A 26,223-nucleotide genomic window follows, 5' to 3' on the forward strand; every position below is an offset into this window, starting at 1 on the left:
TTCATTCGCAAGAGACACCTACCTGCCATCAATTAATTCCACTCATTACATTATCTCAGAAAAGTGACATAAAGAACACAAAACTCGTAAAAATGGCACGAAACCTCCTATATTCTTATGTTAATTTGGACCAATTGTCAGACACTTATTTACATCTGCACAAAACAATTTGGAATAATGTTAGTGAACGTGGTCTCGTCCGAATACTAATTATAAATGCTGGAAGTGGACTCGGGCCTCAAAGTCGGAGGAACAGCTGAAGTGAACACATCGCGTCATTTTGTTCAACAAGATGAATGTCGTCGGATACTTAATTACGCTTGCTAATCTCCAGGTAAATATACAATGCATTAATTTTAGAGTGCCTAATAGGTACCTACGTAAATAAAATAAAATAAATGTTATCGAATTGCGTTGATGTTTTTATATAAATAATGAGCGTAGTTACTTGTAACTAGAGTTACTTATTTTTGAATTGCTTATGAAAAGGTTTTAGTGACATCAACTTAAACTTGAAAAAAAAAAAAAAAACAGCCAAGTGCGAGTCGGACTCACGCACGAAGGGTTCCGTACCATTACGGAAAAAAACAGCAAAAAAATCACGTTTGTTGTATGGGAGCCCCATTTAAATATTTATATTATTCTGTTTTTAGTATTTGTTGTTATAGTGGCAACAGAAATACATCATCTGTGAAAATTTCAACTGTCTAGCTATCACGGTGAGATACAGCCTGGTGACATCATACAGAGAGACAGAGACGGACAGACGGACGGATAGATGGTCAGCGGAGTCTTAGTAATAGGGTCCCGTTTTTACCCTTTGGGTACGAAACCCTAAAAAGGCCTGGATTGCATCGTGCTCTCACATCCAACCCAGATGTATAGTTACTGAGAGTAATGTCAAATCAAACCATGATCGGATTTTGAAGTTATGATGCTGCTGCTGCACGAACTAACTTCGAATTTCATTACAAGTAAAGAAGGCTCGAAAAGTATTTTCGTTTAAAAATAAAACAAGTAACTATTGTTTTACAAAGGGGCAAAGTTGTTATTTAAATCCTCGTGCTTATAGTGACACCCGAGCAAGTAAATTAAAAAGTAAAATCTTGAGCGTTGCGAGGTAAAGGGCACGATGGTTAAACAAACTTTGCTACCGAGTGAAACACAAAAAAATTCACACACCAACGCGAGGAAAATACAAACTGTTTAATACAAATTAAATCCAAATGAATGCTATTAAATCAGTCAAATTCATCCCTTAAAATTCAATGCCGCCAGCCAACATGGGGAAACAACTCAAATATTGCATCTAATTACCTTGCCACTCTTGTGGATAAAATACAAATTTCTCACCAGTTTTCGACGAATAAGGAGAGCCCTTACGAGCTGGTGTGGTGAAAATAATGTTTTGCTTTTCAGAGTTTCCAAGACTCTGGTGGGCCATTAAAGGACTTGTCCATACGAGTGAACGACGTGCAGACACTTGCAAACGAGCTGAGGAACCACCCCGAGTTCACCCTTGAGGGCTTCAGACAGACCGGCTACTGCCAAGTTGGCAACATCGGCAAGTACTTGTCTCAGAACCTGCGCAACTATCTCTTCCACGGCAACGCGAATCCTAAAGACGAGGGCGTCATTTTGACTCTTAACTATTCCAACCGAACTCCAGCGCCAAAAGGCTCCATCACTGACCAAGAAGACGGGACCTTGTCTTACTACGTACATAAAACTGGGGATCTTAGTAAAGACGAAAGGCAGAATCTCTACAGGTACTTGGACACTATCAAAGGATACAACCGCAACAAAAGAGCTGTGTCTGACATGGTGAATTGACACGTCACGTAGCGCTTGCATCTGTTTTAAGTTACTTCACACTTGTTTATAATAAGATCTTACAGAATTTATAAAGTAGATTAATAAAAGTAGTAAGCACAGTTACAGTTTTCTTCACTTGGACCATTATATTTTTTATTTTTTATTATAGGTTCAATGTACGTAGCTTTAGGTACCCCCAAATAACCGTAAATTTAAACGGCCGATGAAAATTTTAACAGCACCTTATGATTACTAACAAATTATACCTAACTAAAATTTGGCACAGTACAGCTATGCTATAGCTGTGCATTTCGTTACCAAATGATTGTCAATTTTAACATGATTAACTAATTTTGAGTACTATGAGAATAATTAATTTCACTAAGTATTGGATTCAAAATTTTCTCCATAAATTTTGCCGATTCACTGATGTAGATAATTAAGATAAAAATGAGAGCCCTAAATAAACCTTCAAGAGCAGATATCTCGAAAATTATACAAGGTTTCAAAAAACTTGACCAAATAAAACTTGTAACAAATTAAATCACTTTTCATTTTGTATAAGTACAAATTAAATCACTTTTCATTTTGTATAAGTACAAATTAAATCACTTTTCATTTTGTATAAGTGGTCATGTCGCTCAGACGCATAGTTTCCGAGATATAATCGAAAACCCGAAAAATTGAACCTTCAACCTCCCCCTTCAACCAGCACCAGGGTTACGGTCGGGGACTTTTGATATGTTCATCTCCTAACTAATCCAAACAAAGCTACGAAGTCAAAAATTGTGTTCCTAGCATTTCCCTCTATACCTTTTTATTGCTTGGCCTATCAGTTTTAACCTATAAAATTCACTCAGAATAAAAGTCCCTGCTATTCTTAGTTTGTTGCTGCTATTCTGTTACTTTAGCTCTTCCAGTATTCTCTATTTCGTTCACTCTCCGAGGATACGCATTATTACCTCCCTAACCAAATTATTATTAGTGAAACAAATTGTATTTGCAACTTCTGCCCCGCCCCTTTGTCTTTAATCTGAATGCCAGTCGCTTTCGTAAAAACTAGTGCCCACGCCAATTCCTGGGATTAGTTGCCAATTAAGCGGACCCCAGGCTCCCATGAGCCGTGGCAAAAATGCCGGGATAACGCGAGGAAGATGACGATGATTAAGTATCAATATTGCCCGTATGTAGGATGTAGGATGGATATGCATTAAAACCCGATAGTTATGCACCTTTGTGACGGACGACGGACGACAATGCATAATACATGTGACGCTTCAAACAGATTCCTTGCTACAGCGAAGCTCTGCAATTAGTATCCCGAATGCATCAACCAACGGGAAATGCAAGATAAACTGTACCCATTTTGCATTTCGTCATAAAGGTATTTGATTAAATACAGTGTTGCCAACCTAGAACTTTTTCATCTTCATATTCGAGATACTTCATCAGCACATGACATCATTAGAGTTCTACATAACAACACAATCCTTATATATAGCTTTACTTACCGTGTAACTAGTGAGGTTGATTAGTGTAAGTATTGCATTAAATAAAGAGAACTATAAAGCTCAATGCTAATTTCGACCATCTGGAACAAGCATTATAATTATTATAATATAGGCCAAATCTAGGATGTACATATAGGTATACCAAAAGTATCACTACTAAGTCAACTAACACGTCTGACACCACCAATTGTGGTTCTATTCTGTCGTAGGGAGGAATATCATGATTAGTCATAAGTCATAAAGCAATGACTAAAAAAATAGATTCAAATATTGTTAATTGTAAATTATGTGATAAGTTAAGGTTATAACCTTGCCTTATAAGGCAACACTGATAAAAGGTTCAATATTGTATGCAGAGCTCGGCTCTGACTCTACGTTATGATAACGTTATAATATAAGATAATATATTCCTTCCCACGCTTCTAAAAGCTTAATAAGAAAACAATATAATGTAATTATGGTTGACAAAATGGTTATTTAGGTACAGTCGCCATCAGATATATCGGAACGGCCGAGGTGCTCACAAATATCTGAACACGCCTCTATTGTCAGGGCGTTAGAATGCGTGTTCAGATATTTTTGAGCACCTCGGCCGCTCCGCTATATCTGATGGCGACTGTACCTACAGTGGTCACTGCCTGCACTTACTTATAAAATAATATGTAACAAAGATACCTACCTACATCGTGTTGATGCTGATCTGATGGTAGACTGAAAGTAGTCATAGAAACTGTAGAAGATCAACAACATCGGGTTTGGGGACATCTACGTACGAATTTCAGATGGCGAATCGAATATTTTTATTTGATAAATTTTAAATTTAGATGGCCCTTGCAGACTAACGGATGACTCACGTTAGACCGGCGCTTCGTTTTCTATGGAAAGCATCACGTGATCACCTGTCATGTCATAGAAAAGTAAGCGCCGGAAGCTCCGGCCCGGACACGGCCCGGTGCTTCCGGCGCCCTAAATACGAGTGCAAACAAGGTTCATAAGTATCATGAGAATAATATCAATTTATAAGATTATTAAGTAGTCGAATTTAAAATGTTCACCTTTCTGTACCAAACACTTAAGCACGTGCTTTCGTTGATGTTCCTTCATAATCTTGGTATGGAGCGAAACATGTCGAGCAAGTTTTGATTAAAAATACTTGAGTGACCCAATAAAATCCATACTTAATATTAGAAATGCGAAAGTGTGTTTGTCTGTCTGTCTGTTACCTCTTCACGCTTAAACCGCTGAACCGATTTAGTTGAAATTTGGTATAGAGATAGTTTGAGTCCCGGGGATGGACATAGGGTAGTTTTTATCCCAGAAGTCATCGTTTAAGGGGGTTGAAGTTTGTATGGGGAATCGATAAAAAGCAGATTGTATAAAAAATAAGCTACCCAAATTACTAACTCCACGCAGGCGAAGTCGCGGGCAAAAGCCAAAATGCGAAAGTTTGTCTGTCTGTCTGTCTGTTACCTCTTCACGCTTAAACCGCTAAACCGAATTAGTTGAACTTTGGTATAGAGATAGTTTAAGTCCCGGGGAAGGACATAGGGTAGTTTTTATCCCAGAAGTCATACTTTAAGGGGGTGAAAGGGGGGGGGGAGGTGGAAGTTTGTATGGGGAATCGATAAAAAGCAGATTGGATAAAAAATAAGCTACCCAAATTACTAATTCCACGCAGACGAAGTCGCGGGCAAAAGCTAGTAAAATATATTTCACAGACACATTTTAACTTTAACAACCATTCTGCCTACAAACGTCCTAATAAATTATGAAGCTAATACCATATTTATATGGTATTAGCTTCATAATTTATTTATACCTACATTTAAAACATACTCAATTTATAAATTTATAAATTTATTTATAAATTTGTGTAGTCAGAGTAATTTGTCTTCTATCGGGTAATTAACCGGTTTGTGGCCGCAGGGCAAAGTTCCCACATCAATTATAAGTTTCTGTTTGTCAAGTTTGATTTCATCAATTTCGCATTCAACTGTATAATTTCAATTTAAGTACAACGAATGAACACGTGATGAGTTAATCACATGCGAATGAATAGATTTTTATTGTTATCAAATTTTAAACCTACATGTTACATGTGATGTGAAGTAAGCAGAAAAATGCTTAAATATTTTTATTTTACTGTCAAAAAAGGGGAGTAAGTAATAAAAATTTCTTGGATCTATACACATAGAATGTGTGGGTGTGTGTTTGTATTTAATAATTTTAACGTCTCCGAAGATTTGTCTTAGATGCTCAAACGGGTTTTTAAATATGTTTTTTTTTTCTAGTTAAGTATACTTGAAAAGGAAACTTTTGCAACATTTAGTTCAGCTTTTATTCTGATGTACTTTAAATTGGTATCCTACCTACTATAGGATTTCGTTTTACTCAAACTTGGCACAGGGAAACGAATAAAACTTATCCGCTGTCTAGAATTATAGAGAAAACCAATGCCTCGCTTTAAATAACTTTTAACGAGGCAGGCGAATGCTGAAAAGTTTGTGGGTCGATGCATCGATGCAAGTACAGATACTTTCTGTTAAGGGCCCCACTGATTATCAGTCCGCCGGACGATATCAGCCTGTCAGTTAGAACAAAAAGTTAACAGTTCCGAGCAACTCACAGGCTAATATCTTTCGGCGGACTGATAATCAGAGAGCCCCTTTACATTCCTCCTGGAGCAGTAGGTACCCGTTCAGATTTTAAAACAGTCATACCAACATGATAGAATAAGTAGAACATGAAGGGCATCCCGCCATCAATAGGTACATTAGTGTGAGCGATAAATAAGATTGATTATCAGGTTTTTAGAATCAGAATATGGCTTTTATACCTACGGCTTCATACTTAGAGTACTTACATATTGAATCATTTAAGGCCAGGTTCTTGGAAATGTAAACATTTAGAAATACTTATAGTGACATCTGTTTGGTTAATCGTAGAACAGGGCTCGGCAAACTTTTGAGAAGAAGAGCCAATCGCAGTAGAAATCACCAGTATTTTGAATATCAAAGAGCCGCAAATGTTGTTTTCAGTGGTCTAAGAACTCAAAATGTGACTTTTTTGTCGCCTGAAGAGCCGCTAATAGCCTTAATCCAAATTCTGTGTAAAATAATAAATCAAGTAACGAGAGAGCATGTTACAAACGTTCGCAAAATGTTTTACGAAAATATAAACGGCAAAGAGTAAATAAGCGGACTGGGTTGCCGCAGGGCGTTGGGGGCAGACCGACCCTAAAATGGAAACGCGCCCGTATCTGATCTACATTTAATTACTAGCAAGCACGTGTAATTTGACTACATACAATTTTAAACGCAGCTGGTGTTCCTACTCAGCACAGTATAGCTGGAGCCGGGTAACACAATGGTTCTCCTAACGTCTCTCTGGCGGACAATAACCCATACTAAAGCCTTGGAGGACTCCAGTGGCGAAATAGAAACTACATTTTTTGAGTCCTTATATCGCATCACTTATATAGCAGGTACAGTAGCGGAAAATTATCTGTGATATTTTGCAGATACATTTCCATATTGTTTTTTGGTTAATTTCTCAAAAACAAAAACGGTTCTAGCTATTTCGATGAAATTTACGATATAGGGACGTATGAAAAGGACAATTCGATCAAACTAGGGTACATTTTTAGGGTACCGTAGTCAACTAGGAACCCTTATAGATTCGCCATGTCCGTCTGTCCGTACGTCCGCGGCTTTGCTCCGTGATCATTACTAGTTAGTGCTAGAAAACTGCAAAAAAACGGTAAAAGAAAAAGTAGAAAATTTTTTTTAGTCTCCCATACAAAATGATTTTATTTTTTATTTTATTTTTGTATCGGGGGTATCGTTGGATAGGTCTTTTAAAACGAATAGGGGCCTCCAAAAATGTGTCCCCCACCCCCTCTAACTTTTGAACCACGGGTCCAAAAAAATATGATTTTTTAAAAAACAAAAGCTTAACAAGTACTTTCAACCAAAACTACAGCGAAAATAATCGGTCCAGCCGTTTTTGAATAATTGCAAAAAGTCTTCTCTTCTTAGTAAAAAGACGTACATACGAGTTGGGCAAAAAATAACTTGAATTAGATGAATAATAGGTAACAGAAAGTTTATTCTTGTTCCCGTCAATTTAAATAATAATAATTCTTGCACAATAGGTTACAATCGGTTATAGCTTGTAAAATGAATTTCACGTAAAATTTTCTATGGTCGGATTGATTTTAAATTAGTTAAGTAAGCGTAAAAAGATTTTATGTTAAAAGATACGATTTTTTTTTGTGCTTTCGAATCGGTGATGATGATTTGATGATGAAGCTAGAAAGTAAACAGCGAAATTATTGTTGTAAATGTATTATCCTTTGCGTATTTAGTATTTTGTTTATTATTCCTATCAACCTTAAGCCTTGGTCTTACGTATGCTACAACAGGAAAAAAGAACCAGAGGGTCTACCGCGAACCACGTTCGACGTTCGTACGTAAGTGTGACAGTAGGGAGGCAACACTTCGAACGTGGTTCGCGACAGGCCCTCTGCGCTTATCGCTAGATTTGCAGAAAGTCGTAGCATGAATTGTATAGTATTATTTCGCGTGTCTCGACTTGTGACAGTCTTTTATTGGCAGTAACAATATGATCAAGTCGTGGGTGGCGAATTCTTTGTTTGCACTTGCTGAACACGTGCGGTAGGCGGTGTGTCAAACGATTTTAATATTGTTCCCACCAATGTTATATTTCCGTATATGCAAATGCAAATTTTAAATATCAAAATAATTTTTAAGAACACCATAAGTCTCGGTATTAGTAACTCGGACACTGAATCCACTAAAGATAATTATAAAACAGAAAAAAAAACGATATTCCTAGCTTCATACCGGGCGCATCGTAAGGTAGGCTGCGGGTGCCTACGGCGGGTGGCAGGGGTGGTTGCGTATTGAGTCGGTTTACGAACGTACTTTGTTTGATTTCGCGTTTGAGGCTTAGCCGGTGTGATGTGACGCTGACATACTCCACCGACTCGCTGCCGCTTAGGTTGAATCAACAGTGCTATTTTGTATTAACTTCGCCTCTCCCCTGTAGTCTCCCGTTCCTAGTCCTTGCTGCAGAATCTGCTGGCTGGAGTTCAGTATCAGTATTATTGTATCCAAAATATTGTTTATAAAGAAAAGTTTTAGGTGTACATGCCACTTTTATAGATAAATACTAAGTTCAATTCAAGTTCAATTACCCTTAACTATTATCCTGCGTAGGCTGCGCAACTTCCTGCATGGTATTAGATTTGTATATATATAATAAAGTGCCTACTTCATTAGGGTTGTCGAACTCGGACCATAGCTTCTTCTACAAGCTCTACAGCAACACCGTGAAGCTAATAATAGCAACGTTCATAATGGGGGAGGTGTTGTACATGATCACCATCGTGTCCTCGCTGGACATCGCCATCGAGCAGATGAATGCCATCCTCATACTGTTGATGGCTGTGTTTCGGTATAAGTACATGGTAAGTGTATATGAATTCAGAGAACTTACTACAGTTATTCTAGTATTTTAAAATATTTAATAAAGATCGATTGTTAAAAACTGGCGCGAGATTTGTACTGAACTAGGAATATTATCATAGACATTCGATGCCAACTTTAAGTATGTAAAAATCTTCTAATATTCTAGTATACAATCAAATTGTACGAATCGTCGACGATCCCAAACTCATAAGCGGTATTGAACCTTTAAGTCTAAGGAGAGACTTTGCCTCCTTGTGTGTGCTCTACCGCAACTTGTACAATGGGCTGTGCTCTGAAGAATTGTTTGACATGATGCCAACGGCCGCTTCCTATCACCGCACCGCTCGCTATCGGCAGGGTGTTCATCCTCACACCCTAGAACCTAAATGGTCGCGTACTGTGCGGTTTAAGAGGAATTTCCTCCCGCGTACGCTTCGGCTGTGGAATGAGCTCCCTGCCGAGGTTTTCCCGAGGGGCTATGGGGTTCTTCAAAAAAGGACTGTACAGGTTTCTAAAGGATCGGCAACGCGCATAATATCTCTGGTGTTGCAGGCGTCCATAGGCTACGGTGACTGCTTACCATCAAGCGGGCCGTATGCTTGTTTGCCACCGACGTGATATAAAAAAAATTGAAATGTTTTATAATTAGCTTCCAACAATGTAGTACAATCGGATTAAGTCTCACCTCGAAATCCTTCCAAAGTGATGAAATATGGTATGTATGTTAATTAAAGGTCTCTTTTTCATGTCCACTCTATTAGACATTTGGGGACCTCGAGGAATCGCAGCCATCTTGGAAAATGTGTACCATCCTGGAGAAATTTGCGTTTTACCCTAAATATACGTTCTCTATGAAAATATGGTGTAAGTATTAAATTCTACACAAAAAAGTCCTAGATAACTTTGCGGAAAAAATACATCTTGTTATAGAAAATAATAGCTGAATCCAGATTTAGCGCTTCTACCCTTTCAAGCGATATTCTCTTAATAGGAAACATGTAGGAATATGAATTCCACTTTTGTCTATACATTTGTACACGTTCTACTCCAATATCAACATTTTACTCGACTGCGACTTAAACAGAAAGTAGGGTTATGGGTTTAAATACTGAAAATCAGTACAACCTGTAGCTCAGGATACTGGACGGATTTTTTAAAACGACATATCGGTAGATTTCTCTTGCCCTTCACAACCTGTTAACACCTGTTTTATTAAAGAAATATCAATACAGCCGCCTTGAGAGGACGCCGAATAGTAAATCATATTTTTACTTCTAGCGCCTAAACTATTGAGTGGATTTCAATAAAATTGACATCAGTAGATCCGTAATTGGTACACGAGTGCTATGCAATACAAATTTACTATAATAAACGGAGGAAAAATGTGTAAAACTTAAAAATGGACTATAAAAACAAATTTTAGGTCTTAAATGGGGTTTAAACAATAGTGACAGTAATGAAACTTGACACCTACAATTTCATCATTTCATATCATAAAATTGGAGCTTTGGGGACCACGGGGATCAAACGACATCTTGAAAAGTATGTCTTTTTTGGTTTTTCTTTTTTTCTCGGAATATCTGGGTTTAATGTGAATACTGTGTATGGCGAAACGAAAGCTTATTAAATTCCACACTAAAAAGTTATACGACACCTCGTTGTTCGAAGCCTTTTTTTAGATGGCGTTTGATCCCCGTGGTCCCCGAAGCTCCAATTTTATGACACGCAAACAGGGATCCCTGAAATTGTAGGTGTCAAATTTCATTACTGTCACTATTGTTTAAACCCCATTTAAGACCTAAAATCTGTTTTTGCAAAGTCCTAAACATTTTTCCTCCATTTATTTTAGTAAATTTGTATTGCATAGTACTCGTGTACTAATTATGGATCTACTGATGTTTATTTTATTGAAATCCACTCAATAGTTAAGGCGCTAGAAGTAAAAATATGATTTACTATTCGGCGTCCTCTCAAGGCGGCTGTATTGATTTTTCTTTAATAAAACAGGTGTAAACAGGTTGTAAAGGTCAAGAGGAATCTACCGATATGTCATTTTTAAAAATCCGTCCTGTATACTGAGCTACAGAATGTTCTGATTGTCAGTATTTAAACCCATAACCCTACTTTCTGTTTAAGTCGTAGTCGAGTAAAATGTTGATATTGGTGTAGAACGTGTACAAATGTATAGACAAAAGTGAAATTCATATTCCTCCAAGTTTCATATTAAGAGAATATCCCCTGAAAGTGTATAAGCGCTAAATCTGGATTCAGCTATTATTTTCTATAACAAGATGTATTTTTTCCGCAAAGATATCTAGGACTTTTTCGTGTAGAATTTATTAAGCTTTAATGTTGCCTTACACCATATTTTCATAGAGAACGTATATTTAGAGTAAAACGCAAATTTCTCCAGGATGGTACACATTTTCCAAGATGGCTGCGATTCCTCGAGGTCCCCAAATGTCAAATAGTATGGACATGAAAAAGAGACCTTTAATTAACATACATACCAAATTTCATATCTTTAGAAGGATTTCGAGGTGAGACTTAATCCGGTTGTACTAATGCTGTTAAATTCAATTTGAGTACAATTAAGTAGTCAGCCTTGTTACGAAATTTCTAAGGGCACCAAATATAATGACCACCAAAAAATACTCTGGTACCCTAAATAAAGAAATCGCTTTCACCAAAAAAAAGTACTAAACACCAAAAAAATAAGGTCTAAAATTACAAAACTACCACCTGTTTAAATCACGACTGCACTTCAAATTGTATTCAAACACCAAAAATCATGAATGATCACCAAATATAATTAATGATCACCAAATCTTGAAGAGCAAATTAATGCGATATTTTCACTTAAATAAACCACTATGATTACCAAAAAATGTACACATATTACCAAATAAAGTAAAATGAAGCCAAAATTACTAGCCCCTCCCGCTCAATCCCCCGTACACGGTACACCGCACCGCACGCGCTGCGCTCGCCTGACCCAATCCTCAATTCAGTCACGCGCCACTCTTACAGAAAAGAAATGCTACTAGAGAAGTGGGTAAGGTTAGGTTAGAACTGCGATCGTCACAGAAACGAAATGCTACCAGATAAGTAGGTTAGGTTAGAACTGCGACCCTTACAGTAGCGAATTGCTACAAGAAAAGTGGGTTAGGTAAGGTTAGAACTGCGATCCTCACAGAACCGAACTGCTATCAGATAAGTGGGTTAGGTTAGGTTAGAACTGCGATCCTCACAGAATCGAACTGCTACCAGATAAGTGGGTTAGGTTAGAACTGCGACCGCACGCGCCGCGCTCGCCTGACCCAATCCTCAATTCAGTCACGCGCTACGCTTACATAAAAGAAATGCTACTAGAGAAGTGGATAAGGTTAGGTTAGAACTGCGATCGTCACAGAAACGAAATGCTACCAGATAAGTGGGTTAGGTTAGGTTAGAACTGCGACCCTTACAGAAACGAAATGCTACTATAAAAGTGGATTAGGTTAGGTTAGAACTGCGACCCTTACAGAAACGAAATGCTACAAAAAAGTGGGTTAGGTTAGGTTAGAACTGCGACCCTTACAGAAACGAAATGCTACTATAAAATTGAGTTATGTTAGAACTGCTTCCCTTACAGAAACGAAATGCTACAAAAAAGTGGGTTAGGTTAGAACTTAGAACTGCGACCCTTACAGAAACTAAGTGCAAAAAAAAAGTGGGTTAGGTTAGGTTAGAACTGCGACCCTTACAGAAACGAAATGCTACTAGAAAAAAGTGGATTAATTAATTTAATGGAATATCAAATATTTGCACATTTTTTAACCGACTTCAAGTAATTTGCTTTAATAGGATAGCAAAATTAAAAAATTTGGTTATAATTTCACATTAAAATGGAGGTTTAACTTTGGTAATCATTTACTATTTTTGGGTTTACAATGATTCGTGTGGAGTCATTTGCTTTAATAGGATAACAAGATTATAAAAAATGGTTATAATTTCACATTAAAATGGACTTCTAAGTTTGGTGATCGTTTACAATTTTTGGGTTAAAAATGATTATTTTGGTGTTATTTGTTTTAAAAGGATAAAAATATGGTACAAACTTGGGAATCATCTCTCATTAAATAGGAGTTCTTATTTTGGTGATCATTCATTATTTTTGGTGGTAAAAACGAATTTTTTGGTGTTAAATTTTACTAAATCTGGTGATCTGTTAAATACATGCCATTTCTAAGTTCAAGATCGTTTAATTTGCTTACTAACTGACCTATAAGAATTATTAAAGTTTTTAGTGTTCAAGAATTTTATATAGTTTAAGTTTTGTAAGGAATAAAACGTCTTTAAATGTTGCTTTTGGAAATATTTCATTAAATATAATGAAAGTACGTTTTTGCCAGTAATCAGCCCCCTGTGTACAGTCGCCATCAGATATATCGGAGCAGCCAAGGTGCTCACAAATATCTAAACACGCCTCTATTGTCAGTTGTTCAGATACCTCGGCCGCTCCGATATATCTAATGGCGACTGTACCAACAGACAGCCTTTAAGTACCCAGTGCACAGGCATCCCATTTTAATGGGTGATTAGTGGGTTCTGAGTTCCGCGATATCAATGTCCACTGGTCAGCCACAGGTTGACTACTGGATAGTCAATATACGCGATATAATCCGTTTTCATAGTTTTATTTCATGAGTAACTATCGCGGTAACCGAAGACAATATTATACTGGATAGTTACTTATTTCAATTAAATAAAGTCATAATAATGTAAATATTTAAAGAGGTGCTTGGCTTAACGACTCAGATTTAATTTAAAAAAAAAACTGATTCCTATGGTCAGCCTCCCCGGCTGACTTCTGGGTTTACGACCTTTTCAAAATTACTGCCATAAACCCAGTCGTCAGCCAAGGGAGGCTGACTATTGGATTTCGTACAAAAAAGTAGTTCCCAATAGTCAGCCGCCTTAAAAATGTTACTTTTATATACTTTTAGGATTTATTTTTTACTTTTTCAGATAGAATAAGTATTAATTATGTAATACAGTCCACATTATTTTAATAAGATATCATAATTCGGCTGTTAACGACTAATCAAAATACCATACGACACTTGAAAAAGAAATGGCGCGTATCACATGATCCTTCATGTCAGAAGAGAGCACTTCTTTGAAGTAGTGTTGTGGTTCATGCTAGACAATTTATTTTTAAAGTAAAATAATTTTCAATTTAATAGTTTATCACCTACTTTTAACATGAAAAGTAGAAAAGGTTTGATAATTACAGCCAAAAATACGCAAGAAAGGCTGACCACTGGTGCATGGCTGAGCACTGGTGCCTTTACCCTATTAATTGCACAATTAATTCTGTTTCTTTTAATATAAAAGCAAATCTCACAGTCGCAATCAGTTAGTCAACTGCTATTTTCAAAATCTTTATTCATTCAGCGAATGCACGAGCCCGTCTATAAGAAATTGGCAACATCCATGCAATTCTCAAACTTGGACACGTCGACACCCGCGAGGAAGGCGCTGGTGGAGTACTGGACGGAGAGGAGCGAAACATACTTGAAGCTTATGGTGGGATTGGGCAGTGTGACACTAGCAATATGGTACGAGGAACACACAACAATAAATAAATGAACTGACGAATTGAAAAGCTCTTCCTTTTGGGAGTCACAATGAAAATATACCCACCTATTGTCTGCCCGTCTACATCCATGCAGTTACATGTTGTGTTGACGCACCTACCTTCCAGTAAGAATAAAAAAAAGACAAATGTGAAAAAACCCGAAAAGGACCGATTCTAGTCAGTGTAGTCTTAGGAGCCGTGAAATATTAATAATATTTTACATATACTTTTAAGGGGAAAGACAAGAATATCTACTCCACGGCGGGCCCGTTTCTCATAAGCTTGTAACTTGCAATACAAGCGGATGTCACTTTTTGACAGCTTTTGTTAGAAAGGGACTTCCACTTGTATTACAAATTACAAGCTTTTGAGAAACGGGCCCATGTTTGGAAAGAATGTGCCAGTGGTATTTAATCCAGTCGCCAATTGTTTTGAAATGAATAATTTTCATTTGCATTGGAGTGTCGCCAAAGCTAAGAAGGCCTTGGTCAAATGAAGAATGATTAAAATATTGTCACTTGCGTGGGTATTTGAAAGTAGGTAATTTGAAATGACAATTTGTCATTGACCTCAGTTTTGCAAATTATTTAGCTACTATTTAGTTACTAAGAATCAACATTTAGTTACTAAGAATCAACATATTAAAATAACGCAGGTAATTTTACCTTTCATGCTAGGGATGTTTACCCTTTGGTGGACGACATAGATTACAATCTAAACGTGGGACTGTGGCTAGGCGTGGACTTCAGCAGGCCCTCGCGGTATCCCATCGCGTACACCTTGAACATCGTCGCCTTCCACTGTGCTGGCATGTTCATAATGGTCAACGATACCATCATGCAGACGCACCTCATACACCTCGTCTGCCAGTACACAGTTCTGGCTGACTGCTTCGAGAATATTATAGTCGATTGCGAGAAGGACTTTGAAGGTAAATGAGCTGTTTGTCAAGGAGGAATGAGTTACCATGACGGGTTTGTACAGTCGAGGTCAAAGATATAAGTTACAAAAATATATTTACATTTAAATAAATTTACACACAGCGTGACAAAACACGTTTACAATGCACATGACAGTTTTATCTTTTCACTTAATGCACCAAAGTTATGCTGGCAATCTTTCTTCCACAGAAAAATTAACATACATTGTGACAAATATATGTTTACATTGAACGTTACAGAAAATAATATTTCCAGTCAATGTGCCATAAATATGTTTACAATACTAGTGACACTTAAAACCTTATGTTCATGTGTACATTTTTTACTTACACCTATTGCTACATCAATATTTACCCGTCAATTCAAACCTATTCAAACTACCTTTCTTATTATAAATAATGAAATTAACGAAAAGAGTCAAATGCTCTATAGGTACGTCTCTTTCATTTTGGGCGTGACGTCAGTGATTGTCAATTGCTTGAATGTGATTATTACTTTCAATATTCTTGGATTTTACAAGGCCTGGCGTATTCCTGTGGAAAAAAGATTGCAAATATAACTTTGGTGCATTAATTGAAAAGACAAAACTGTCATGTGCGTGTGTGTGTAACACTTGTAAGTGTGTTTTGTTATGCTGTGTGTAAACTTACTTAAATGTAAAGATATTTTTGTAACACTCAATTGTAAAGATATCTTTGACCTCGACTGTACATACCTTAGATACGATCATGGAAGATGTTTTAAGTGTCTGTGAATTACCACTGCTAATTATTGAGATTGGTCATCAACATGATCGGATGGTGTAATTCATTTGAAAAGCAAATATTTGTAAATTTAACACTGTCTTAATAATGAAGGGTACCTATAAAAAGAATCAGCAGCATGAGTTTATCAAAATATTAACAGTGTATGACTGTAATGTGAGTGACGAGTAACAGTACCCGTACCATGAGTCACTGACAGTATCAAAACGTACGTAATTTACTTGCTATACCTACATTTCGCTCGCACCAATAAGCGAGTACGAGCGAGATGCATAGAAAGTACCTAAGTTACGTTCGCGCTATCGTTTATGTCAGTGGAAAACTGGTGGTAGCCACACAGGTTGATGATCACGCCCCTTTTTGATACGCCAAATTGAAAGCTGTAACATGACTACCTTTATAAAGGAAAAAATTTATATTTATGTATGCTAAATATATGTTTTTAGGTTTAAGCAGAGACCAACTTGTTCGTGACAGCCGCTTCAGAGAAGTCTACATTTTCCGTCTGGGCCTCCTGGTTGAACAACACAAAAATATTTTGATGTAACTATTATACCTACTACTTAATTAAGGTATACCCGGGTAAGATTGGATGGAGGGTAAGATCGTATGATCGCAATTGCTAGCAAAGTAGTAATTATTTTACATCACTAACTATACAATGTATGACGCCATTTCATGCCGCCTCTCTTGCCACATTGTAATAACAGCTCAGTCGTATCAGTCGTGTGCCACGGACGTTTGAAAAAAAAAGTGCGGAAAAGTTATTACTGAGAGCTCGTTCCCACTATGTCGGATGTCGGGACGACTTTTAATCGGGTGTCGGCGCCTCTGTTCACACTAGTCGGCTGTCGGGACGATTTTTAACCGGGTGTCGGTGCCTCTGTTCACACTAGTCGGCTGTCGGGACGATTTTTAATCGGGTGTCGGTGCCTCTGTTCACACTAGTCGGCTGCCGGCCACGACAGCAGCTGGTGCCATTTTAACGACAGTTCAAACGAGGCCCCACACGCGATGCGACGCGCGGGCGGCCGGTCCGACATCCGACATCATGTGAACAGCGCCGCCGACACGATTTTTTTCCGGACGGAGGGCTGACAAAACACACGATATTTTATGTCGGATCCGACACAAAATCGTTGTCGTTCGTGTGTGAATAGCTTCATATAAGAGCTCGTTCTCACTATGTCGGATGCCGGGACGATTTTTAATCGGGTGTCGGCGCCTCTGTTCACACTAGTCGGCTGTCGGGATGATTTTTAATCGAGTGTCGGTGGCTCTGTTCACACTAGTTGGCTGTCGGCCACGACCGCAGCTGGTGCCATTTTAACGAAAGTTCAAACGAGGCTTCTGTACACGATGGACGGGACGTCGACGAAGTTGTTGTGATGTATTATTATTTGCGGAGGAAAGGAAAGACAGCTAAAGATAGAAGATACTGGGTGCACTCATATATAGTCTTATCCCAAATAACACTCCTTGTACAGCCATTGTTACGAAGAAAACCACAACAACTCTGCTTACGCGCCAAAATGTGTATGCGGGAGTTATTTAAAAAAAACCGCGGGAGGCAAAGGGGGTGCGGTGCGGCGCGGGCGGGGTCGGTCCGACATCCGACATCATGTGAACAGCGCCGCCGACACGATTTTTTCCGGACGGAGGGCTGACAAAACACACGATATTTTACGTCGGATCCGACACAAAATCGTTGTCGTTCGTGTGTGAATAGCTTCATATAAAATGTTCTGCCGCTACGACACCCGATTAAAAATCGTCCCGACACCGACTAGTGGGAACGAGCTCTTAAATGTTCTGCCGCTACGACACCCGATTAAAAAACCTCCCGACATCCGACATAGTGGGAACGAGCTCTAACTTAACTTATTCTCCTTCCTTGAGTGCAAATTAGCAATTAGTAGAAAAAACAAATTTACAGTTCAAAACGTTCCATACTCGTATACTAATTTAATGTTCACTTATTACTTCAGGCACACTATGGAGCTCCGTAAGACCATAAGCCTGCCGATGTTGGGACAGATGGCAGCAAGCGCCATGCAAATTTGTTTCTCGGGTTATCAAGTCGCGACGGTAAGAGTTTATAAAGCTATTCGTAAATTAAATGCCTATGCCTAATAATACATCACGTTACACGTGATACTACGAGTATATTACACATTTAAGACCTGTTGTACGTACCTATGTTTAACAAATAAATAATTTGGAATTTGAATCATGCTATGAACTTGTTTCCCTAAAACATATGTAAAGAATAGTATGTCGCTGTCTCTGTTATGCAACTTTGAGACGAGTTTTCGCATTTTCCGGTCAACGCTTGGATGCGACACGGACAAATGTATGGACCTGTCACAAAACAAAATAGTTATAAGTAGTCGTTTTTAAAATGGCTGGTGTAAAATTATTTTGACTTTTCCTAACCTCTGAAATTGGATATCCAATAACAATAGAAGTCGTTTCGAATTCGGTTTCTCCAATTTTATTAGCCTTAAAAGCTCTTATATTCGGTCAATTCGGTGTCCGTATTCTTTGATATCGTCACAGCTGACCCAATATTTACGAAAAATACTCCTAGGCACGCATCAGCAGCCTTCCGGGGCAGTTTTCGCTACGCGGCCAGCCGCTGTTAGAACAATATCCCTCCTCCTATCAGGAACCTGCAAAGCGTTAACAGTTTTAAAATAACCTTAAAGAAGTTCATGCTCGAACACCAATTAAGTGAGGAATGCCTCAAACTAGAGACAAGCTGTATTTAAAATTGTATATACGAACTATAGTGTAGGAATAGAACTGGTGTAACTTTATTTGACGTTCAAAAGCGCATTTGTAAATTGTATATTGCATAAGTACTTACCATCTTTTTCTGTCCCTTCCGCAACCGCCATTCACACTCTTTTTATTGTTTTACGTAGTTCTTAATATAATTTTCAATATTTGATGTCGTAGCTTTAGTAATTGTAGATATTTTTGTATTATTTTCGCCTATAAAACGTTGCACCACGTGAATTACTTTCTATGTTTTGTTGTTTTTGCTTAGCGCGTTTTAATTGGTGCTGTGGTGTAACAGATGGCGTCAGCTGCTTGTCATTTATGTCAAAATTGGTCGCGTTCACGTTTTAGTTTGTACCGCCATCATTGTTTGTTTTCATTTTAAAAAAATTACTGCGATCTGTCATTTATTTCTTTGTAATCTGTTTGTTTTATTGCCATATTGTTTTAGTTTTTTATCGCTCTCTTATCTTTTTAGTTTTTATCCTATATACATAAAATGTAACTGTCATCTGTTATTTATTTCTTTCTAATTTGTTTGTTTTACTGCCATTGTTTATTATTCATTTATTCTTTTTTTTATGTTGTGGACTTTCCGTGCTTCACTCGTGGCCCCGACGGAAGACCAGCGTTGGCCTATCCAGGCTAACACCATGCTGAGTCGGGACCATTTCGTGGCTAATATCGGTCGTGTCATGTAATGTAATGTTATGTGTAAGTTTGCTTTTGGTTCTTCTTGTTCTGGTTCCACGAATAAACTATTTCTATTTCTAAAAAGGTGAGTTTCATAACAAATAACAATTTAATGTAGAACAACTACTTCAAATAACAAACCTTAAAGCTCTAACGACTGTGCTTATATACATATTATTATGATATTAAAAACTTAGATATCATTTTCAGACATTGACCGTTAGTCTCACCAAATTCTCCATGAGTCTGCTGTTCCTTGGATACAACTCGTTCGAACTGTTCGTCCTCTGTCGATGGTGCAATGAGATTAAAATTCAGGTCAGACACCTGTTATTAAGTTTAGTATACCTATTTATAAACTGAAATAGATGTCATATATTAAAGAAAAAGTGAGAGTGGTGAAGGCCGGATTCTATCCGGCGTCTTTAGCAATCCGGGCTAACGCCTTGAACCCCTAGGCCACCCCGTTAGCCCGGATTGCTAAAGACTCTTGAGGAAAGATACTCCCTGGCAGTGGTGAGTGTAGTATAACTCTTTTATTTACGTCTAAATTTAAAAGTGAAAATCTAAGCAGTATTTTAATGAATTCTAGCCACCTTCACCTATTAGTTATTCTGTGCCTTCACTATCGCCAAATATACGGACTTGACGATTTTAAACCTGTGATTGATATGATGCACTGATTGATACAATGTAAACGTACCGACCTATAAATTTCATCGAACGGTGAGTCACTTTTTGAATGAGTGTTATTTGAGACGGACATGATTGGCATATGGACTTGTAGCCAAGGATTGGCTCAAATTCCACGAATGCCTATTGATTAAAAGTCCCCGGCAAGCTCGGCCGAATTGCACCTTCCCATACAAACGTAGTTCGACTCTCATTTTAAAACTACGTATTGGATTGTGATTAAACTTTGCACATTAAACGACATAAGGTGTATCTAGGTCTGATTAATTTATATAGCTCCAGTTTATAAAACAAACGAAATAGAGCAAAAACAAGTTTTGTATGAAAGTCGTTTTAAAATGAGAGCGGAACTACGTTTGTATAGAGAACCGAGCTTGCCGGTGACCCTTAAGTGAGTCTTGTAATATTTATACATAATAATAACGTGATATTTGTAAAAACAAAAGATAGTAAGCGATGTTTGAGTCGGGCATGATGGGCGTATGAACTCGCCGCCCAGGAGTGGCTCAAACTGCACACATTTGTGACTTTAATATGACATTTATGACGAATAGAGAGGAATGATTGAGTAGGGTAGGATTGGCGTATGAACTCGTCGCCCAGGAGTGGCTCAATCATATCCATAATTGATTGTGTGGTTGTGAAGGAAGTAACTTCCACACTTAGGGAGGGTGTCTGGAATCGGGCATGATTGGTGTACAAACTCACCGCCCAGGAGTGGTTCCACACATCGCAGTCATTATAGTTAGGCAGTTGTGAGGAATAACTTTCTCACTTCATGGCTATAATTGGAATGATCTTTTGATTTAGGATTATGTGAACTTGTATACAACATTAAATTGAGACATGAATTACATTGTGATTTTTAGATAAATTACGAATTATCAAAATAAACTAATAATATTGTGATAAATCTAAAACGAAGAGACTCGTTCCTGAAGGATGGCCGACTATAACGTGACTATTAATATTGCACCGGTAACACTTTGCTAGCTAACGTCATAGTGAACAAATGGCTACGTCACAACCGGTCGGTCACGGTTGACAGTTGACGGAACGAGACGTCTTCGCATAAGGTTGGTGACGAGGATTGCTTGTCTTGTCTCCTTAAAAGAGCTCATAATATAACTAGTGGCTCTGTGAGCTGTAGACCTCGCGAGCATAGCTTAAGATGGATGTGTCTAGGATGGTTTTAATAAGAGGGTAGAATAGCTACAGACAATAGGTACTTTTTTTCATACAATTTCCATTTCGGGAGAAAACGGTTTCGACTAACTAAATCTTAACAAATCACTTTGATTTTGATGTTAATCGCTTCAGCATAATATTTTCTAGGTTTATAAATTTCGCTTTGAAAATTATTGTGGCTTTTTAGTAGGACCATTAATTGAACCCTATGAAACTATTGATACTGGATAGGAATGGAATCGATTGGCATAAAAAATAGCATGTGAAAAATAAGTTTTCTTTTCGTACAAATTGTTTGGAAAAAAAATTCTCGATTTGTGGCTTTCCTAGGCGGAAGCTTTTTATGGCCCCATACAAGCTTTTGATCGTGGAAAGGAATGGGATCGATTGGCATCAAAAAAACATGGGAAAATTCTGTATTAGGACTATTATTAGGGACACAGCCGCAGTGGTTGACCTGAAACGTGGCGTGGAAAAGTTATTGCGAAGACCGCATAGGGCATCTTAGGGACATCATAGCATTAAGCAGGCGCCCTGTATGTAAGACTTGAATGTTGGGCTTTGCCCTACCCTACAGTGAAAAGCTTGTAGGTAAGAGAAAAAGGGCGCCGCAGTCATTTGTCAAAAATGACCTTTTTCTTGCATCCTGTAGGTACCTATGTTTTTCCAAAATCTGTAAACCCCAATCTTCATTCATTTGAAATTGAGGGAAGGTTTTCTAAGACCGTTTTCACGTAGCAGCACGGGATCTGGTAGTTGCCCTCACTGACCCAAACCATCCTGTATGCCTGGCTGATTTTTGAATTTCTAAAAGTATTGAAATGCTTAGTAGTGGGGATATATTGAAGGTAGCCACACGAAATGAAGCGCTCGAAACTCTAAAAACCGCACAAATGCGGGTCGGACTCGCCCACTGAGGGTTCCGTACGTTTTAGTATTTGTTCCTATAGCGGCAACAGAAATACATCATTTGTGAAAACTTCAACTGTCTAGTTATCACGGTTCATTAGATACAGCCTGGTGACATGCAGACGGAGAGACGGACAGAGGAGTCTTAGTAAGTAATAGGGTCCTGTTTTTACCCTTTGGATAAGGAACCCTAAAAATCGGCCCGTTTCGACCTCACGATGTCACCACATATCGAGCAAATTAGGCACTACTTAGCCAGGTCACCTGTGCTAAAGTGACATCTTTGTTAGTTATTATTCTTGTTTAACATGGATGATCACTCACATGGACAGGCGTTGAGCAAAATATTCTCAATTTTTATTGAATTTTTCAATAGGTAATATTATTGAATAATTAATTGGCTCCATAAACCCAGTCAGACAAACGAATCTATACTACCTAAACCTCAAAGTTTATGGTGCAAAAAATTTACGTATTTTAAGAGAAAAACTGTAAATAAAATTATATGAAATTCGGAATAAGGAGAACCACTTAAATTTAAATAAATGTATGGCTCCGCGGTTAAGAACACTTTAGAAAATTAAAATAACCAAAAAGAACATATTTTTAGGTCTCGTTAAATAAAAGCTTGAAAAAATGAAACGAATACGCTTAGCCCGCGCTTGATCAATCAATAATACGATTATTTTAATTTTTTGAATATAGAAAAATATTAAATACATAAAAAAACAATACGAAATTTAAGTGAAAAAAAATAATACAAAAAGTTATGCAGCAGCATACAATTACCGGGGATCGAACCAGGGACCACCCGTTGCAAACAAAAAAAGCGACTGTTTGCAAAATGCGCCATACTAGTTCTTATCTAAGCTGACGAAATACGGCGGCTCATTCTCGAGTAAAAACTAAACATCTAAATACCGCCAAAACCAGCAATACAAAATTTCTGCATTTTTCGCCGTTTAATCTGTAAACATATCTTAAAAAGAAAATACTGTTATGATATCGATACGACTATTTGTTTGGGCGCGAGCTATCACGACTCCGCCATTTTGAAAAATTTCCAAAAACTGGGTTGACAAAAAAATTATATTTAATCATAGAATTTGGTCACAAAATTTCACGAGAATCGTTTGAGAATTGCGTCCTGTAGAGGAGAACATCCGGACATACAAAAGCAAAATGCCCGATTAAAACCGTAGACCTTCGCTACGCTTCGGTCAACTACCGAACAACGTTGCGCCTTATGAGCATTTGCACAAATCCTATTACCAAATCAAAATACGTCGTCGTTGGCAAAATCCTTCGTGAGCCTACAGAGGGGAAAGCCACATTTTAATTTAAAGAAAGCTTGGTGACATTTTGAATATTTATGTAAGTATTTGCTTTGAATAGTTGAATATTTTTGTTCAATAAACATTTAGATCCGTTACTTGTTTAAAACTATCTTTTACCTTTGAAATATCGTAACATTAGATAGTTTATGGGATTTTCCTTATTAAATGATAAATAAGTATTAAACAAAACACTATTTGTGCTAATGAAAGACGATTTTAAATGTCCGACCTATGAAATATTACTTCCGGCTGACTATATCTTAATAATATTAACCGATTAGATTATATAACCGCAGCCTACATTTTAAAATTTGAGTCTAATTTTTTTTATTCTTTGTCAGAGCGAGAACATCAGCTACGCGATGTACTGCTCGGGCTGGGAGTGCGGCGTGGCCACCATGGCAGGAGTGCGCGCGCGCCTCATGCTGGTGGTCACGCGGGCCTCCAAGCCGCTCGTGCTCACTGCGGGCGGCATCACAGACCTATCGCTCGAATCCTACTTTAACGTATGTGCCGCGTTAGTGTTTTTAAATTATTTTTTATCTAACAAAACGGCCAAGCCACATATTTTAACTAAGGTGTAGAGTTTGTGAACTTAGGGCCTTGTAGAGTTAGAAGCTTGCCTCTACAAAAGATCTGATAACTTTTTGACAGTGCGAGCCTTACGGTGTGACGGTCTTGGCAACATTTTACATGAAATGTTTTTGGTGGGTTTTCACTTCTTTTTGTAAGTTGCTTATGACAATCTTCCATCCCCTAATTTAAAGGGTTGGGGGTAATTTACTATTAAAATCCTGAAATTTCGTATCTGGGGGTAAACTTCAACTCCCTTTTCCCCCCCTAATGCCCTTTTACAGCCCCTTTTCACCCTTACAGTGAATTTACTTTTACCCTTACTTATCATTCCCCATAACAAAAATTCTCTACATACCAAATTTTAACTAAATCGGTACAGCGGTTATTGATTCTGGCGCCTTACTCGTATGCTTGTAATGCTTACTCGTACTCGTTTGTGTATTGCTCAAACTGCATGTGATTAAGGCTCGGCCAAACACAAGGCACGACGCAGCGCCGCGGTCGTGCGGCGCGACCGCTGCCCATGCTAACAGGTTAGCGACGTCAAACAGACTGCGTCCCGCCGGCATTGCGCCCCGCTTCTGTCGCGCCCCGTCGCGCGCGTCCACGCGACGCGGACGCGGCGGCCCGCAGCGGCACGCTGGGTCACATCAGTCGGACGTGAATGACTTCCGCGCGCGCATGCTGCTGTATCGGGCGCGAGTCACGCCCGCATCGCGCCGCGTCCGCGCCGCGTTCGCGCGCGCGATGAGGGCGTGTTGAGAGCGCGAGGCCGTTGAACTGTTTGAACAGGCATCACGCGGCGCTTTGGGGCTAACGCTATGATCAATTAGGATTATTTTTAATAATTGACGATGATCCTTATGTCATTATGCAGCCGTGCGATGGCCAAGTCATTATAGGTATTAAAAACCAGCCAAGTGCGAGTCGGACTCGCAGACGAAGGGTTCCGTACCATTACGCAAAAAAACCGGCCAAGTGCGAGCAATTTCAACTGAATTGGTCCAGTAGTTTCGGAGAAAATAGGCTGTGACAGACGGACAGACAGACGCACGAGTGATCCTATAAGAGTTCCGTTTTTTTCCTTTTGAGGTACGGAACCCTAAAAACGGCAAAAAATCACGTTTGTTGTATGGGAGGGAGGGGTTGTTATAGCGGCAACAGAAATACATCATCTGTGAAAATTTCAACTGTCTAGCTATCGCGGTTCATGAGATACAGCCTGGTGACAGACAGGCGGACAGCGGAGTCTTAGTAATAGGGTCCCGTTTTTACCCTTTGGGTAAGGAACCCGAAAAAATAAAGAAGAACACTCCCTGGCACTGACTAAAATTACCGACTTGGTTTCGCATTACATCTCAAAGTAGTAGAAGAATTGCGTATGCGTTGCAAGACTTGTATCTTTTTACATGTAATGTTTTTGATGGGATTCTTTATTCTAGAAAGTATCACATTAAAATAGGCAATCATACAGGTTTTTGCCATACCCCCCCCCCCCCACCCTTTTGTCCTAAGGAACAATTGTGCCAAGAAAAATGCATACTCTTTGCACTTACTTACCCCAGTACAAGCTGGAAGCTTTATATGATACAAATATAATTATGTAATATTGGAAAAATCTTAGTGCCTAACTGTATTATTTTTACATTTTCAGTTGGTGAAGACTTCATACAGTGCTCTTACAGTTTTACTTCGCCTGCGTCACGAGTAAACACCAGATTTACAAAAATTTAAGCGTAGCTAAAGCTTAAACAGCGTGTAGCACATTCCCCTGTTCTAGATAATGAGGGCTATCGTTTTTTTGCTCACTAGTTGGCGCCTCTGTTGATGGTGGTCCAAAAGACTAAAGAACAGCTGTCAGTCATTGAAGTGACAAGTGACATCTGACATTTCGAAC

At 38.4% G+C, this 26,223-nt stretch overlaps 2 protein-coding genes across 2 annotated transcripts; both read left to right on the forward strand.

Annotated features, from left to right (window-relative positions):
• The first annotated feature begins 19 nt into the window (after window positions 1-19).
• On the forward strand, window positions 20-1,856 carry LOC134743669 (uncharacterized). The gene is made up of 2 exons (XM_063677261.1): window positions 20-334; window positions 1,420-1,856. Exons 1-2 carry the CDS (start codon window positions 293-295, stop codon window positions 1,831-1,833), a joined length of 456 nt encoding a protein of 151 aa, XP_063533331.1. The 5' UTR covers window positions 20-292; the 3' UTR covers window positions 1,834-1,856.
• A 4,625-nt stretch (window positions 1,857-6,481) lies between these two features.
• On the forward strand, window positions 6,482-26,099 carry LOC134743674 (odorant receptor 94a-like). Its single transcript, XM_063677266.1, has 9 exons — window positions 6,482-6,810; window positions 8,630-8,817; window positions 14,258-14,421; window positions 15,119-15,372; window positions 16,593-16,689; window positions 18,135-18,234; window positions 19,834-19,941; window positions 24,092-24,256; window positions 25,981-26,099. The coding sequence occupies exons 1-9, from the start codon at window positions 6,693-6,695 to the stop codon at window positions 26,035-26,037; spliced, it is 1,251 nt and encodes a 416-aa protein (XP_063533336.1). The 5' UTR covers window positions 6,482-6,692; the 3' UTR covers window positions 26,038-26,099.
• The last annotated feature ends 124 nt before the right edge of the window (window positions 26,100-26,223 follow it).

The sequence above is a fragment of the Cydia strobilella genome, chromosome 8 (assembly GCF_947568885.1).
Source record: "Cydia strobilella chromosome 8, ilCydStro3.1, whole genome shotgun sequence".
Classification (NCBI taxonomy): Eukaryota; Metazoa; Arthropoda; class Insecta; order Lepidoptera; family Tortricidae; genus Cydia; species Cydia strobilella.

Bases quoted from the DNA above. Each gene is read 5' to 3' on its own strand.
- LOC134743669 (XM_063677261.1), top strand. From the start codon at position 293: ATGAATGTCGTCGGATACTTAATTACGCTTGCTAATCTCCAG. The intron at 335-1,419 runs GTAAATATACAA...TTTGCTTTTCAG, and splicing joins TTACGCTTGCTAATCTCCAG to AGTTTCCAAGACTCTGGTGG.
- LOC134743674 (XM_063677266.1), top strand. From the start codon at position 6,693: ATGGTTCTCCTAACGTCTCTCTGGCGGACAATAACCCATACTAAAGCC. The intron at 16,690-18,134 runs GTAACTATTATA...TTATTACTTCAG, and splicing joins CAACACAAAAATATTTTGAT to GCACACTATGGAGCTCCGTA. The intron at 18,235-19,833 runs GTAAGAGTTTAT...TATCATTTTCAG, and splicing joins CGGGTTATCAAGTCGCGACG to ACATTGACCGTTAGTCTCAC.